This window comes from Lycorma delicatula, chromosome 7 (genome assembly GCF_047948215.1).
Source record: "Lycorma delicatula isolate Av1 chromosome 7, ASM4794821v1, whole genome shotgun sequence".
Taxonomy (NCBI): Eukaryota; Metazoa; Arthropoda; class Insecta; order Hemiptera; family Fulgoridae; genus Lycorma; species Lycorma delicatula.
The window spans coordinates 53,550,928-53,567,279 of NC_134461.1; the positions used below are offsets into that span (position 1 = coordinate 53,550,928).

At 30.0% G+C, this 16,352-nt stretch overlaps 1 protein-coding gene across 10 annotated transcripts in view; it reads left to right on the top strand.

Annotated features, from left to right (window-relative positions):
- The window catches only part of LOC142327598 (palmitoyltransferase ZDHHC2), a 113,476-nt gene that overhangs the window by 63,232 nt on the left and 33,892 nt on the right, over nucleotides 1-16,352 (top strand). For 4 of the 10 annotated variants that reach the window (XM_075370784.1, XM_075370786.1, XM_075370785.1 and 1 more), the window contains one exon: nucleotides 14,285-14,391. The exons of 3 other annotated variants lie outside the window; for them this stretch is intronic. In XM_075370784.1, the coding sequence (XP_075226899.1) occupies nucleotides 14,285-14,391 (107 nt within the window). Of the gene's footprint in view, nucleotides 1-1,920; nucleotides 2,017-8,805; nucleotides 8,939-13,610; nucleotides 13,874-14,284; nucleotides 14,392-16,352 lie in introns of those variants that run through there. 3 more of the 10 variants (XM_075370792.1, XM_075370795.1, XM_075370788.1) reach the window with 3 other exon arrangements.

Genomic DNA, 16,352 nt, shown 5'->3' on the forward strand with positions numbered 1-16,352 from the left:
GACAAAGGCAAAGTGTAGCAGTGCCACCTAAAGGGAGAAGCTGAAAATAAACAGAAGGTTGCTATTAACAAAACATTGTGGGCCGCAAATCAAAAACATACCATAATTAAAAAAGGACATTATAGTGAAATGTCATATAAAGAGCAGCTGCACAACAAGATGTATATTAATTCATTATTAAGTGGTGAAGGCATAGTACTGAATACAGAGATTTACATTTAACATAATGAAATACATGATTATACAATGAATTCAGGAAGTTGCTGTGCACTGGAATTATGGAAATGTAATGACAAAATTTTCTTAATATTGCTTTGTATTTTTATTTCATTATTTTATAGAACAAATGTTTCAACAACTGGAATGAAAGGTGTTGGAAATGACCTCCTCCGACATCAATACAACACTGCACATGTTTCAGTTTGTTCACTTTAACAGCTGATGTACTGTAATGTTTTGTACGTATGCTGTTATTGCAGTTTTAGTTCATCAATTGTGTGTGGTCTGTTGCAATACACTGCTTGATTGCTGCACCCCATAGAAAGTAATCTGTGGGAGTCAGATCGAGCGATTGTGCAGGCCACCAACCCCCTTAAAATGATTTGCTCACCAATGACATTTCATAAAAAAGGTCATTGACCTGTTAGCTGTGTGCACTGCATCGTCATCTTGTTGAAACCGACCGTGCTGATTTCCATTTCTGTTAACTGACTAATAAAGTTTTTAACTGATGGCAGCAGACTTCCTCCATTGTTTGGCAGTATTTTACATTATTCATAGTCACACTGCTCATAGTCCCTTCAACAAAAGAAAGCTTCCCTGGATAATGTGATGGAACCCCATATCATCATGGCCTTGCCACTGGTCTGAACTGCCGAAGCGACCCAAGCAGGTAAAAATTTTTTCAGTCTTTGTACATCAAACTCTGATTCTGTGCCTAGGAAATAGTTCAAATCGGCTTTCATCCGAGAAAACAACATGCCTCCAATTCTCCTTTTACCAGCCAAATCGAGCCTAACACCAAATTTTGCGTCGATTTTTAGTTGAATCATTTACAAAGGGTTTGCAGAATGCGTTCATACCTACTTCCTGAAGCTTTGAAGAGACAGTAGGTACGCAGATGTTGAGGTCTTTGTCATCTTCCTTCATAACAGACAATAAATCATTACAACTTGTTTTTTGGTGTTTATTACTGAAAATTAAAAGGTTTTGATTCTGATGAGGTGGGGTTTTGTGTGGTCTGCCACTTTGTGGAGCTTCAGTAACTGTGCCGGCTTACTTAGAATGTCTCACAGTGTTCTTAACACATGTTTTAGATACATTAAATTTAGATTCTATTGATCTGTATGAGTTACTGCACTTATTCATACCCATAATTTACCACTTTATATATTCAGACACAGATGATCACCCTATTTTCACAGAATTTATTTTCACAAAACAGTAAAAAGTGTAGTGCATTTTGTGTATGAGCAACAGTCTGACACAACAACAAGGTCACAAGAGAATGTGTGTGCAGCCGATACGTCACAAAAAAGACATGGAGGAAACAGTTATGTAGTCAGAACAGGTTTAAGTGTTAGCAACTGGGAGTTATTGCTGAACAAAAATGCCCAATTTTGCCACTGAATTTCCAAAAAAAAAAAAAAAAAATTATTTGAGAGGTGATCAAATGAGTAGGAATTTTTTACTTTCAGGTTGTATTTCTATTATTATTATTATTATTATTATTATTATTATTATTATTATTATTATTATTATTATTATTATTATTATTGTGTGCAGTAAAAATTACATAGCCATAGGACTAGCTGTTTTTAGAAAAAAAACCTTTTAACTTTCTGACAACACTATGTTTTTCAATTTGTTATGTATTATGTGTAAATCTACTATGCTTATTTTCTGTGTTTCCTACCCTAGTAACATATCTGTAATTGCAACTACTGATGATTGGAACTTATTTCTGAAATAATTTCAACAGACATAAAGAAAAAAATTCCAAGTTGGATTCATAAGGTATTTTGTATATCAAGATATTTATATGAAAAAAACAATTGATTCTGCTTAAGTAAATTATAGACTTTTAAAAATTAAAAATAATTAAAATATAATATTTTACAACTCAAAATTTGTATTTCTCTGTATTTCACATTGGGTTACAATGTGATAATACACATTGGGTTTATTGTGATTTTAAGAGTAGGCATATTTTTTTCTCTTTGACGATATACTTGTACATCGTGATATCGTATGTTATTAGTAGAAGGTTGTTACTTCAACTTGATTGTCAAATAAGTATGATTATTTGTCTTCATCTATTACTTCATATTTTACAATAAGAGAGTCTTCCAACAGCTGAAATCAGTATAGTAGTTTCATCTAGTATTTTAATGTTGTGTTATCTGGCTCTTCTTCTTAAATTAATGTAACCATCCTTTACTAATCAGAACATTTTCTTATTTTCATATCATTGTTGCTTTAATTTCTGGTGTACTGACTATACTTTTATGGAAATTGTAGTTTGCTTAAGACATATGAACTGATGGCTTGTAGGTAATTTTATAAGAAAGCTACCTGTTGTACTGGGTACCATGATTTAACTTCCAGAAAATTTTGACATCTTTGTGTTTCACATCCTCCAGACCCGAAAATCACCGTCAGTTCAAAAATTTATATATACATTATATATATATATTTCATTTCACTTTGTGGACATGGTAACTGCAGTAACTTTGCACCAATCACTTTCAAATTGTTTCTTAAAAATAACTTGACCCAAAATCTCAGTCGAGTTTGTTAACCAAAATCAGACCATGGGGATGGAAATGTGGGGGCTTTTTAAAAAAAAAAAACAGAATACTGCTATAACTTTTTTATTAAGTAAAATATTGAATTCGTTTAAAGTTCCTTCTATTTTTTGGATAAGGACCTAAAACTTAACTGGGTAAATTTTTTTTATATCACCAACCATTGGCCCGAGGAGTAGAAAAAAATGGGGTTTTGAAGACAAAAATGAATCATATCTCCTTTAATAAGCATAGTATCGAATCAGTTTAAAAGTGGTTGTTGTCTTCTAAATATTACCTAAAACTTTTATCTGAAACAATTTTTGATATGACCAACCCTTACGGTAAGGGATGACCAAAATGTTGAAATTGTAAGACGACGGGCTTGTATGCTAAACATGTAAAACTTTTTTCACTTGCAACCATTCTCATATTGGGTAAATTTGAAGTTTATCTTAACTTTAAGGTGGAAATCTTTTTGGTCCCCTATTAGCGCTGGTGAAATCTACCTCTGCCTTCCGGTGTGCCGAAAGGGATTTTTTTTTGCTATTGTAGTTGGTCCACTATAATAAAATTTGTTTCTATTTTTGGTTTGATGTTTTCATCGAATTATTTTTTTTTTCACTAATATTGTTGCAGCATTCTTATCATTTCTAATAATTGCTCTTGTTTTTATACGAGGGTAAATCAGATATAAATGGGATTTTTGTTGCTGAGCATCTATGGTTGGTAAGACTAGGCCTGTGCTTCTAGTATGCTTGGGTGGGGTCATTAGGAGTGGGGAGAGCTGGCCATTCCACACTCCTAACCAATTGGTCAGCACTGGTTATGATGTCAGAGCAACAGGTGGACCCCTCCAGTGTGCAGTGCATAATTATAAAATTTCTTGGTCATGAAGGAGTTCAAGCAGTGGAAACTTTTCGGAGATGGGCTGCACAGTTCGGGGACCAAATTTTGTCAAGGACTCATGTGTTTGCCTGGCATAAAGAGTTCAAGGAAGGACGACAGTGAGTGGAAAATCAGGAACACAATCACTGTCCTCAGACCAGTATTACAGACAAAAAAATTTGTGCAGTTTGAGACATTCTTGAAGAAGATCGATGGGTGAGAGTATCCAAAATTGCAGAACAGGTCGGAATAAGTTATGGAAGTGACCATCACAAACGACCAACAGTTTTGTAAAGTGTGTACCAGATGAGTTCCTCGTCTTTTGACCGCAGATCAGAAGTTGAGATGTTTGGAGGTCTGTCAGAGACTTACAGCAAGGTTTGCAAAAGAAGGTGATGCATTTTTGAGTTGAATCATCACCTGTGATGAAATGTGGGTCCACCTCTGCACTCCCCAGTTGAAACAAGCCAGTACAGAGTGGTGGAGGAAAGGGGAGGCAGTCCCAGTTGCCAGCTGACAGTCAAGTCAGCTGGCAAGGTTCTTTCAACTGTTTTTTATCGACTGGCATTTTGAGGCATTTTGCTCATTGATTTTTTTGTGTGTGAGCAATGCGCAGTCAATGCTGCTTATTATTGTGAGCTATTGAACAAGTGAGGGCTGCTTATTGTTGCAAAAGATGAGACCAACTGATTCGAGAAGCCATCCTCTTCCACGACAACGCCATGCTCCATACTGCAACTCTAATGGTCTCAAAAACTAGAAGAAATGCACTGGACTCAATTTGATTATCCTCCCTACAGCCTGAACCTATCACCCTGTGTTTTTCATTTGTTTGGGCCGCTTAAAGAAGCTGTAGGAGGGCAACAATTTGAAGATGATGGAGGGACTCGTATGCAATTGGCTCCTGACAATCAGCTTGAATGTGATTTTTATGTTTTTGTTTATGTGATTTACTTTCATATGTAATTCGCTTAGTTTAAACTTAATCTCCGTGGTGCAGTGATAGCGTCTCAGCCTCTCTTTCGGAGGTCCTGGGTTTGAATTCCAGTCAGGCTTGGCATTTTTCATACACTTACAAAGCTTCGAACTTATGTGGCGAGATCATCAAAACGAAAAAAAAAGTTTTTTTGTTTTTTCCCCATCTAAATTAATGTCCTCAGATGTTTTAAAGAGATTGTTAATTTTTTTTTAGGGTTAATTTATTTAAGGGTAAATGAAAAATAAACAACTTTAACAATCACATTGACGTTCAGGGTAGGGACATGGTTATAAAAGAGTTTGATTAAAGTTTTTGAAATTTATTATATTGTACTGCCTCTATTTCAAGATAACAGAGCTAAAATAACCATTAAATAATTCTTGTAATTACAAGTGTGAACAATGTGTGATAATTTGTATTTATTAAAAGTATTATGGTATCGATTTGATATGTTATTAGAACAGGACAGAATTTGACTAGGTATGCAAAAGATAGGTTTGAAAATGTTAGTTAATTCCTGTACATATTTTTTTCATCTTTTATGACCACATGGGATCACTTTAGTCCATTATCCAAGTCTCTTTGAAGGGATTGTTTGGGCCTTACAATCCTCCTAGTATTTTTTCATACATTCTGATATTTGTGCCTTTTTTGGTGTTGAGATTATTTGTGTTGTGAATTTCTTTCTTGTGAGTGTAAAGTGAGTATTTTTGTCCTTGATTTCTTTGTTTAATTTTATCTTTTCTGTGGTGTCTGGTGTAAGGCCAATTTGCTTCAGATTCTATCTTATTTCTCTGAGCCACCTCCATTTCGTCTTGGTGTCTTTCAAGTTGAAATTGTACTGTACCAGCTGTATCAGAAGTCTTGAATCTTGTGTTCTTAATGATGTGTCCAAAGAATCCTTGTCTTCTCTTACACATTATCAGCGATGGGTTCTAACTCTTTGTACACGACTTTGTTGAGCACTATCCATCAATGCCTGACTTTCTGGTACTTTTTGTTGATGCAGGTTTTTCAAATTCTTCTTTTGATTTTCTGGAGTCTGTCCATCTTTGATTGTTCGTTCAGGTGGAAGAATGTTTTTACTGCATATGTGGCTTCTCGTTTTATTACTAACTATGTTGTAGTGTCTTATTTTTGTGTTAATGGATATAAATTTTTTACTGTAGGTGTACCAGGTTAACTTTTGTGGTTTAGCTAGTTTGTTTTTTCTTGTTTGGATTGAGGTTTTATCGTTCAGGTTGTTTGTTATTATTTCTCAGAGGTATTTAAATTGGGTTACTATTTTGACTTTATTACCGTTTATGTGTACTTCTTTTAATTATGTTGGTTGTTGGGGCATAATTTTTGTCTTTTCAAATGATATTTTGAGGCCAATTTTATTTGATGTTTTAAAATTCTAATATCTGTGTTTTAGCTTTGTCGATGTCATTTGCTATCAGTGGCAAGCTGTTGGTGAAATTAAGGCAGTTTGTTTTGAATTTTGGCCTATTTTTATTTTTGGTGGGGGGGGGCATTTTTTGAGCCATACCCTCATTTACAGAGCACAGTTGAATAGTAGTGGTGAGAGTCCATTGCCGTGCCGCAGTTCTGTTTTGCTCCTTTAGTGAAGTTGGGGTGTTTCCAGATTTTGAATTTTTGAGATTTTCTCTTGAAATATGTGGATTTCGAGATAAGGTTGTGGTTTCTGTAGAGATCGATGAGTCTCTGTCTGTTAATTTGTTATCTTTTGGGCAGGCCATTTTCCAGTGATATGGTATCTTCTTTCTCTGGCTAGTTGAATGTTGAAGTCTGATAAGTTGTTAATGTGATTTTTGGCGCTGTTATTTATGGTCTGGTTGAGTAGGTCTCAGAACTTTCCTGTTTCTTTATGGTCTTTTGGAGATTTGTTTTTATTATTATTGGGTGTTTATTATAGTGTAGATTTTGTTATATGCTTTTAGGGTAAGTGTTGAGATTCTTGGGGATTGTAACTTGAATTCTTGTATGGAGTTTATTATTTTGAGGCTGACCAAAAAGCCTGTTCCAAACTATGGAACCTTTTTCATCAACTCTTTTCCCACGTATACCTTTGTATTGTGCATATCCTTGAGATTCCATGGCATCCAGATCCATGCTGAGAACTTTGTGTTGGTTCATTAGGTCAGTTATTATTTTTAGTTTACCAGTCTGCATGAGTAAGTTTACATTGTGTGTGGAAATTTAGGTGATTTGCTTTGGTTTGATTTTGGATTTTGTATTGTTCTTGTTTGTATGTGTGGTTTTTGGACATTCCAATGCTTCTGATCACTTATCTTCTAAGTGGCAGTCCACCGTGTCTGAGTGCTGCCTTTTCTGAACTCTGATGTTGATTGATTCAGCTGGTGGAGTATTCTTTAAATGACCTTTCATGGTTGACTGAGAAGAAGTCACCCGTGTTAGGACTAGGTCCCGAGTTACAACTTAGATTTGAGCTACTGATAGTGGGATATGACTTGATGATAGATGAAGTTTGTTTGGATTCAGTTCGCCAAACAAATTTCTCTTATTTGTTCCAGATATACCCAGGCGCACGTTGTGGAGGCTTGATCTGACTTTTGTTAAAATTGTTATTTTGGAGAAAAATTAAAAAGGCTGATCCTAAACATTATGTCCTCCCTGTAAATGATTAGACAGAAAATTAATGCTGGTATAGATTAATTATGTAACTATTAATATAATACAAATACATTATGTCACCCGCACGCCTTATATAGACTAAAACGAATTAATCAGCCAGCAATAAATTCTAAGTTAGGAATGTTACAATGAAAATTTTATTATAATCCTTTAGAATTAAGTCAAATACGCTACTTCCCATTGATAATATCCATATTATATGGCATATGTGAATGATACATCTGTTGACAGTGGAACTTCTTGTGTACTTTAGTAACACATGTATTGTTAGAGGTGGTTGATTAAAAGACAGTTTTTCTTATTATTTAAAACATTATTTCATCAGAAAGATGAATTATTTCTAGGGTATAATAAAAAGCAAACTAATTTTGGTATTTCTTTATACAATATTAAAAAAAAACCAAGGAATGATGTGTATAATTATTTAGGTGTATGAATAAATAATTTCTAATAAATCTATGATATTAATTATATGTTCTTACATTTATTTATTATTTTTCTATGAATTAGAAAAAAGCTAAAAATGAATGAAAACTATATTTATCAAGTTCTGGATGCTACTTAAAAAAAATCAAATCTAATTTTATACAAAGAAAAAAATTGCTAAATTGGCTGTTACTAAATAAATTTACAAAGAAAAACAGTTAAGAATCATTTAAAAACTTCTAAAACTAGATGCTCATTTTTATTTGATTTTAGTTATCATGTTTGATGATTGTTATTAATCACCATCATTGGAAACAAAGGAATTAGTAATAAGTAAAAATATATTAAAATACTAAACTTATTAAATGAGTGTTAAAAAAAATACAGAAAGTATTTCTGGACAAAAAATAAATAGTAATTGTTAATTAAAAATTATTGTTAAATAATACATATATTATTTTGCTGAAATTAATCTTTTTAAGATTCATATTATTCCTCTGTATTGTAAAATTATATTTTAAATTCTATTAGTACAAACTATCTAGTACACAATATTGAGATATCTTGTCTTAATTTTTTCTTGAGAGTAATATGCAGTTTAATTAAATATAATTCAATGATGACTTAGAATGTGGGATCCTGCAAAAGTACTTTCATGATACTATTAAGGTAAGATTTATCTTATCTCAATATTCTGTACTAGGTGGTTTATATTAATAGAATTTAAAATGTATATTTTGCTTTGGGTAGTTGAGGTTAAAAGTAAAGGACAAGGTGAGATTAGATAATATTTAATCTTCTAACCTTTTACATCTTAATTTGAACTGTTTGAAGTATCATTCTTTGTAGTTAACAATCAATTATTATTTTTTTTATACGTTGAAAGAAGTAATTTGCTTATAATGGTTTATTAGTATTTAATTTTTATTACTATTGATAATTGGATTTTATTTATATATATGAATACATTTATTTTAATTTTATTTTTGTATGATATTTAAAATTCATTTGTTATTAACAAAAAATTATTGCTTTTTCTGAATTTTAATAAAGTTATTCTTTTTACAGAATTGTAAATGAAAGGAAACCACAAAAATATTTTGAGCAGATATTAAGTATTATTATGCTCTTTTAAGAAATAATTTATGATATTCTACCATATTTGAATGTTAATGTGTTATATAATGTTAAAAACATATTTAATTTTTTAATATTCAATAAAAGAAAAGTAACTTGGTAAAGTTTGTTTTCTTAAATTTATTTTAATCTAAAAATTGTGATTTTTGTTAGAATTTTATTTTATTAAAAGTTTTTATTATTTTTTATTGGTATTATGTTAATATTTTGTGTTGTATTTATTTAGATCATTTATATATAATTTTTATTAATTATACTGAAAAAAATGATCTTTGTAAAACTTTGCTCCAGTCCTTAAATGCAACTATTAGTAACATCAAAATATTACTAATACTTTTAATTTAGTAATTTATGAAATAAAAATAAATCACTACATTTTAATATAATTTAAATCAAAGTAGCTTTATATATATTGGAAGCAATTGTTCTGTCACTACTGATGCGTAGCTTTGCAAACTGAACCTTGTTTGAGAAACCAGATTCATTATTTATTAAGTAAACTGTTTCTTTTTTTTTTTTTTTTGCTGTATCATTCATTTATGGGTTGCTCCTGTAGGCCAGCTTTTCCTTTCATTGAGCTACAGGGGTATAGAGCTATAAGGATCATATTCAGTAATGTGGAGAGTGATATTTGTACAGGCAATATTCATTGATTAATTGATCTTTTTTGGGGAATTCCTTTAAAACTAGTTCCAATAAACCTCTTTACAATATGTTGGTTTCGTGTAGAATATAAATTTTATGTATAAAATTAAAGAATTTCTAGTAGGTATAATAATTGCCATTGGCTAATGCATATTTAATGAATTAAACATGCACACAAAGAAAGCTCTTGAGTTGGGATACATCTCATACAAATTATTGCCCATTGTTGGCATTTCTTTTAGTGAGAATTACTGAATACATGTTTTGCATTATTCATAGGTAATGTAGTAAATGTTGGGAGTTAAAAAAATTGCCTAACCCAAGCGTGGAATATAACTTCGGGTATTTGGTATATTATTTGGTTCCTTTACTTTTATGATTTTTACGTTACATTAATGCATTAAATAAAATATTACTGAATATTCCCTTCTTAATTAAAAATTTAGTGAAATTATTTTTTGCCAGTATTAATAAATAGGTGTAGGAACAATTAGTTATCTGGTCCTGGGTAAGACAGTAGAAACAGAATCCCTTTACAGCTTCTTGTAATCTCACATTACATGATATTTGGATCTTTGGAAAGCATCTTTGAAATTAAAAGCTGTGATGTCTTGATGAAATATCAAAGCTGTAGTTAATTAACTTTATCCTACAGACTGTTGAATTTTAATAAATTTGAGAACAATTTTCCTATAAAAGAATTAATCTCCAAGAATTTGAAGGATAGGAGACCTTTATTATTTGTAATTGCATAGCAGTGTGTTAAGCACATAAGTTTGAAGTGCTGAAGCTGTATCTATATAGGCCAATTGTACACCTACATAAGATGGTTTATACATTTAATATTGATTGTTTATACTTGTTTTATATTAAATTTACACCTAAAAATTTTAATATTTTGGATTTTCAAAAGCTTAAATAAAATTTTGTGCAGTTTAGCACCTCATACCATTATTAAATTCAGAATTATAGATTTGTTAAAAATGCATTTGAAACAGTAATTTTCTATTGAAATTTCATGTATTTTGTGTATGAAAAATACATCAGATACCAAGCCTCAGAATATATATATAAAGGGTGGAACAGAGGAAACACATGTTTTTTAAACTTCTAATACTCAGCCGCAAGTGGGGGTATTGACCTTCGGTGACCTCTGGCTGATAGCGTAGACTATGCAGTTTCAGTCGCTATCTAGCATTGGAGCGTAGAACATTGTGTGTTTGTTGTCAAGCCATTTTTTAGAAACTATGATTCTGTGGTTACGGTTCAACATCTTTTCTACTGAAATCTTAATGTCAAACATCAAGGTTCACTTCCAGATTGAAATACCATACTCCATTGGGTTGAGGCATTTAGAAGTACTGGATCCATGATGAAGAAAAGACCACCAGGCCTTCCCCATTCTGTCTGAACTCCAGAAAACATAAACTGAGTGAGAAGGGCTGTGCTAACTAGTCCAAAATGATCCACTAGGCAACAGACAGACTTTAATGCAGGGTATGTCACGTCGTTCGTTTCATCACATCTTAAATGGTGATCAAAAATTTTACCCACACAAAATAATGATCATCCAGCAACTAATGGAAAGGGATTTTACTTAATGCATAGAATTTTGCGGCATAACAAACGCCATTCTTACAGAAGTTACAAATGCCCTAATAATGATGAATGATAAAGCCTATTTCTATCTGAATGACGATGTTAATGTACAGAATGGTCAGTACCTGGCGTCGAAGAACCCACATGAACTACACCAAAAACCTTTCCACAACTCAAAAGTAACGGTGTGGTGCCTCTAAGATAGGGATTGTTGATCCTTACTTTATTGAAGAGGTGGAACCATGGTTACAGTGTCATCAGCATGCTACATCGACATTTTAAACAACTTCCTGCATTCAGAACTGGAAAGGCATCTGGTGAACATGAGAGAAATGTGGTTCCTATATTATGGTGTCACAGCTCACACAAGAGCATCGATTGAAGTGGTTCGAAAAATGTTTCCTGGACATGTCATTTCACAATTTGGCGATGTTTCTTGGCCCCCACACTCTCCTGATCTATTGATTTGTGACTTCTTTTTGTGGGGCTACCTGAAATCAAGATTGTACGTGTACAAGTCATGCATAATCGAAGACCTGAAAATTTCCATTTGTCAAGAAATTGAAGCTGTGTTGAATTAAATGTTGGAGAAAGCTGTGCAGAGCTTTGAGGAGAAGCTCAGAATTTGCATCTGATGAGAAAGGACATCATCTTACTGACATTATTTTCTGAACCTAATTAAGATATGTTGATTTCAAAAATGCAAAAAAAATTATCGTTTAATGTAAAACTTTTTTTTCTAAAATTGAAAAAACCAAAGTTATTCAGTAGTGAAAATATGCTTTTCCTGTGCTCCACTCTTTATAAAATCAAGTATAAAATTAAACATTTTAAAAACCCTCAGTGTTAAAAAAATGAAGTACAAGATTAAAAAGAACAATAAAAAATAAGATTAAACATTTTAAAAGTTTATGACATTTATGGCTCAACATGGCAAATAATTTTGTGAAAGAATGAAGTGTAAAGCTGCAGTAGGTACCAAAAACATCATGAAAATATAACACAGTGAAATACATAATCCCCATTTTTCGCTTTGCTAGTCAGGGGTTAATAATGAATATAGGATAGTTAAAAAAGGGATATGAGGAAAATTTATCAGCTCTTATTCTAGTACATTATATTAATTATGGAAAAACAGAAAAATATAAATGATTACCTTCTAGTGTTTGCTACAATTGTAAATTGATTATTTGAAATGTGAAAAAGAGAAGGAAATTCTTTAAATTACTCCTTAACAAAAAAATATTATAGAATAATGAATCTGACATATTTATAAGTCAGTCTGGAGCTAAGTACTACAGTCACTACATGAACATTTTCGTTTCACGAATCCGTTGAAGATTATGTTGATATATTAAAGAAATTATAAAGTATATGCTGTAAAAACTAAGAAAAGTTAAAAAATAATAAACAGTTTTCAGTTTGGTTTATCTGATGTTACAAAAATAGAAGGAGCAGAAAAGTAAAGATCACGAAGAACATTTACAAATCAGTCAAGAATACATTTTACAATTATATTATTAATTAAAAATAAAAGAATAAAATAACACATAATCTTTGTAGACATACCACTGCCTTTTTATTATTAAAATGCAGTTTTCATTATCATGTGTGAATTTAAGAAAGATGAACTAATATGATATTTAGCCATTAGACATATTAAAAAAGACTCAAAATTTAAATAACATCAGAAAGAATAAACATTTTTCAGTAAATTCTGCTCTGAAAACCTATTTGCATAATAAATTCACAAAACTGACTTTTTATTCTTTCTTATTTCCTCATGAATATTTATGTAATTTTTAAAATTTGTTTTTGCAAAACATGTTTTAGTATAAAATATTGTAATGTTCATAAGCTATTTACTTATGGTAGTAATTTTCTTTTTTTAATTTTAAGACATTTTATTTTTTCACTAATAATTATTTTCTTATATTTGAATTCATAAGTAAGCTACTTCCATTTTGTGAAAATATTAAGTGTGTAAGAAAGAAAAAAAATTTAAATAATACTGCTCAAAAACCAGCTGTGGACAGCTACTTCTGTGAATGAAGAGTGTTCATGAATATATATTATGTATGTAAATATTTTCTAAGAGCATGTTTCTTTATACCTGTATTCCTGTAAATATTAGTTGAATAAGTAAATAAATTGTTTATTCTGATTGGTAATGTGAAATAAGTTACCTCATAAACTAGATAATTATTTCAGCACGTAATTTATAATACTTTATATATTTTTATTAAATTTCACTGTTTTAATTAAGTTAGTAATGTTCTTTTTATTCCACAGTAGCTTGTGTAAATAATAGCCGATCTTAATGGTTTTTCTTGAGTATTTTATTTACCATTTATTACTCTGCTTATTTGTGGTGTCTATTTGTGGATGCATAATTCTATGAAATAATGGAATTGAATACTTTAACATATATATAATCATTTCCTTGTATGAAGTAAAGAAAGTATTGTGATCGGAAAAATTTCGGTTTTCAGATTTCAGTGGAAATATCCATTTTGACCATCCCTGAATTCATTTTGACTAGTTTCGGCATGACGTCTGTATGTATGCTACATTATATTTTGTATAACTCAAAAATGATTAGCCGTACGATGTTGAAATTTTGGATCCAAAAAAAATATTAGATTTTGGACTTTTTCTTAACTGCAGTAATAAGCCCTCGTTTGAGAGCTTTTCAATGATATATCATAAGTGGTACTTATTTTCATTGGTTTCAGAGTTATAGCTAAGTAAAATTTTAATTTATGAAATATTTGGATCTTAGGGGAAGACACATCGGTTTGAATCAGACTTCATTTTTTTTTTTCTAATTTAAATATATTGATTTATTAATAATTATTAATCTCTGATTGTAAAATAATTTTTATTATAAATAATATTTCAATAATAACAATAAAAAAAAAAAAAAATTGAAAAAATATCAGAAATTATTAATGAAATAAAATTTTATATAATTTCCATTTAAAAAAAAACGTATATACATAATTTAATAGGTGTACAAGGAAGTCATGTGGTGTCCACATCACATTTTTTAAAACAAAAAACCATAATTTACTAATTTAAATTAATTGAGATAAAATGAAAAGGTAAAAAAAAATAATAATTTGTTGGTGTTGTGGCAAATATTTGTAAGAATAGTATGTTGTAGCTTTGGTGATGGGGTAACATTTCCACAACGGTTACTGGATGAAGATACAGATACATTACTGGGTGGTCGACAACGATGGGCTGAAGAAGATTCTCCATCGCATCAAGGTATGGTATTAAATTTGAGTTAAATGCGAAACAACAAAATTGTGAGTGCACGTCATGATTTGTTGGTTAATGGATTAGTAATGTAGACATTCAGTTAAGTATGTAATTTACTTTGGTATTATTTAGCATGTTTGGGTTCATGACAATACTTAATGTATGGTGTTTGTATTTTGATAACTTATTGATTTATACTATATGACCCTTTATTTAAGTAAGAGCTTGTCATAATGTTGGGATTTAAACATGAGCAGACTGAGTGGGTCTCTGATATCCATTCTTCTTTAAAATTATTAACGGTTATTTTTTTGAGTTCTGTAAATGTAATCTTTTTAATATTTAATGTGTGTGTATGGATTAAAATTGAACAATTATTATTTCTTTAGTTTTAAACTAATTAAAATTTATTTCTATCTTTTATAGTTTTCATAATAACAGTTCAATAGAAACTATTGTAAATGTATGGCTGTAGCTTAAATACTGAAAATTCAGTAATCATTCAGTTCTTAAATTTAAAGGTATTTAGTACTTCTCTCTCTGTAAGTGCTATCCAGTTATTTTTTTAAGATTAATTAATAGTTAAATGATAAATGTTACATTTTATTTGTTAAATAAATCTATTTATTTAAACTTTACAACTGCAGGTTTATTGCTTAATAATATTTGCTTCTTTTTTATGAGGAAATTAGAAATTAATTTTATAGTGTATGAAAAAGTGCTAAGCTTAAGTAGGATCTAAACTCAGAACCTTTTCGATGAAAAATAAAGATTTTATCACTCCACTACAGAAATTGGCCTTATAAAGTCATAAGAAATACTGAAGTAACTGTATTTTATTTTCTAATGGTGAAAATGTTGTGGTACAATTAAAATACCAATGGAAAATTAAGTTAAATTAAAAATTTCAATGAAAATAAAATTTATACATATATTTAAATTATATTAAATAAATCATGTAGTATAAAATATTGAGATAAGATTTGTCTTACATTAATTTTTCATGAAAGTACTTTCACGAGATCCCGCATCCTCAGTCATGATTAAAATAATTTTGTTATTGCGTTAAATTTTTACTTTTTATTTTTATATATATATATATATAAAAAACAAAATTATCCCATAATCCCATAGATGCCATAGATTCCAAGATCCCATAATGAACACAACTATATATATTTGTATTCATTAATTTACCAAAACATTCTGCACATGATGTTTTAATTTATGGCCATAGTGCCAGAGTTTGTACTGTGTGAAGACTCATGTACTGTTGACAAATCTGTTTATTGCCTCATAATAATTTTTTAAATGTATTGTCTCTTTGATAGACATGCTTTATAAAGTTTATATGTATATTAAATGAAACTTTTTAAAGTTATAAAACTTTTTTGTTAGATCATATTTTATTTATTTCATTTAGTAGTGTAATAATTTAAGTAAAGTTGATAATTTATGTACCTATTAAAGCAAAAATTGTTTTACATATGGAAAGGAATTTGTTTAGTCTATATTCCTATATGTGTATAATTATCATTTTTTATCTTATAAAAAATAATAATACAATATAGAAATAAAACAAAATAGGTTATTTCATATACTCTAATGCCATTATGGTAAAAATTCAACATTATATATTTTATTAATTTCTTTTTTTATATCTTGGCTTTTATTCATCAGAATTTTATCGTAATTACATAAATTAATCATTATAATGTTTTTTTATATACTTATTAACAAAAGCTAAAAGTAATTTATACAGAAAATTTAGCATTATAAGCAAGTGCACAATATTAAGATTTAAATATCTGACACTATCACTGCTGAACTCATCAGCAGTATTATCTTCATTTTTTATCTTGATACTACTAGATTAAAACTCTAGTCAGAGATGGGACTTTTTACTTGATACAAAAATGTTACATGTATTTCCCTTTAATTTAATTAGTGATTTAATTATTCGATTA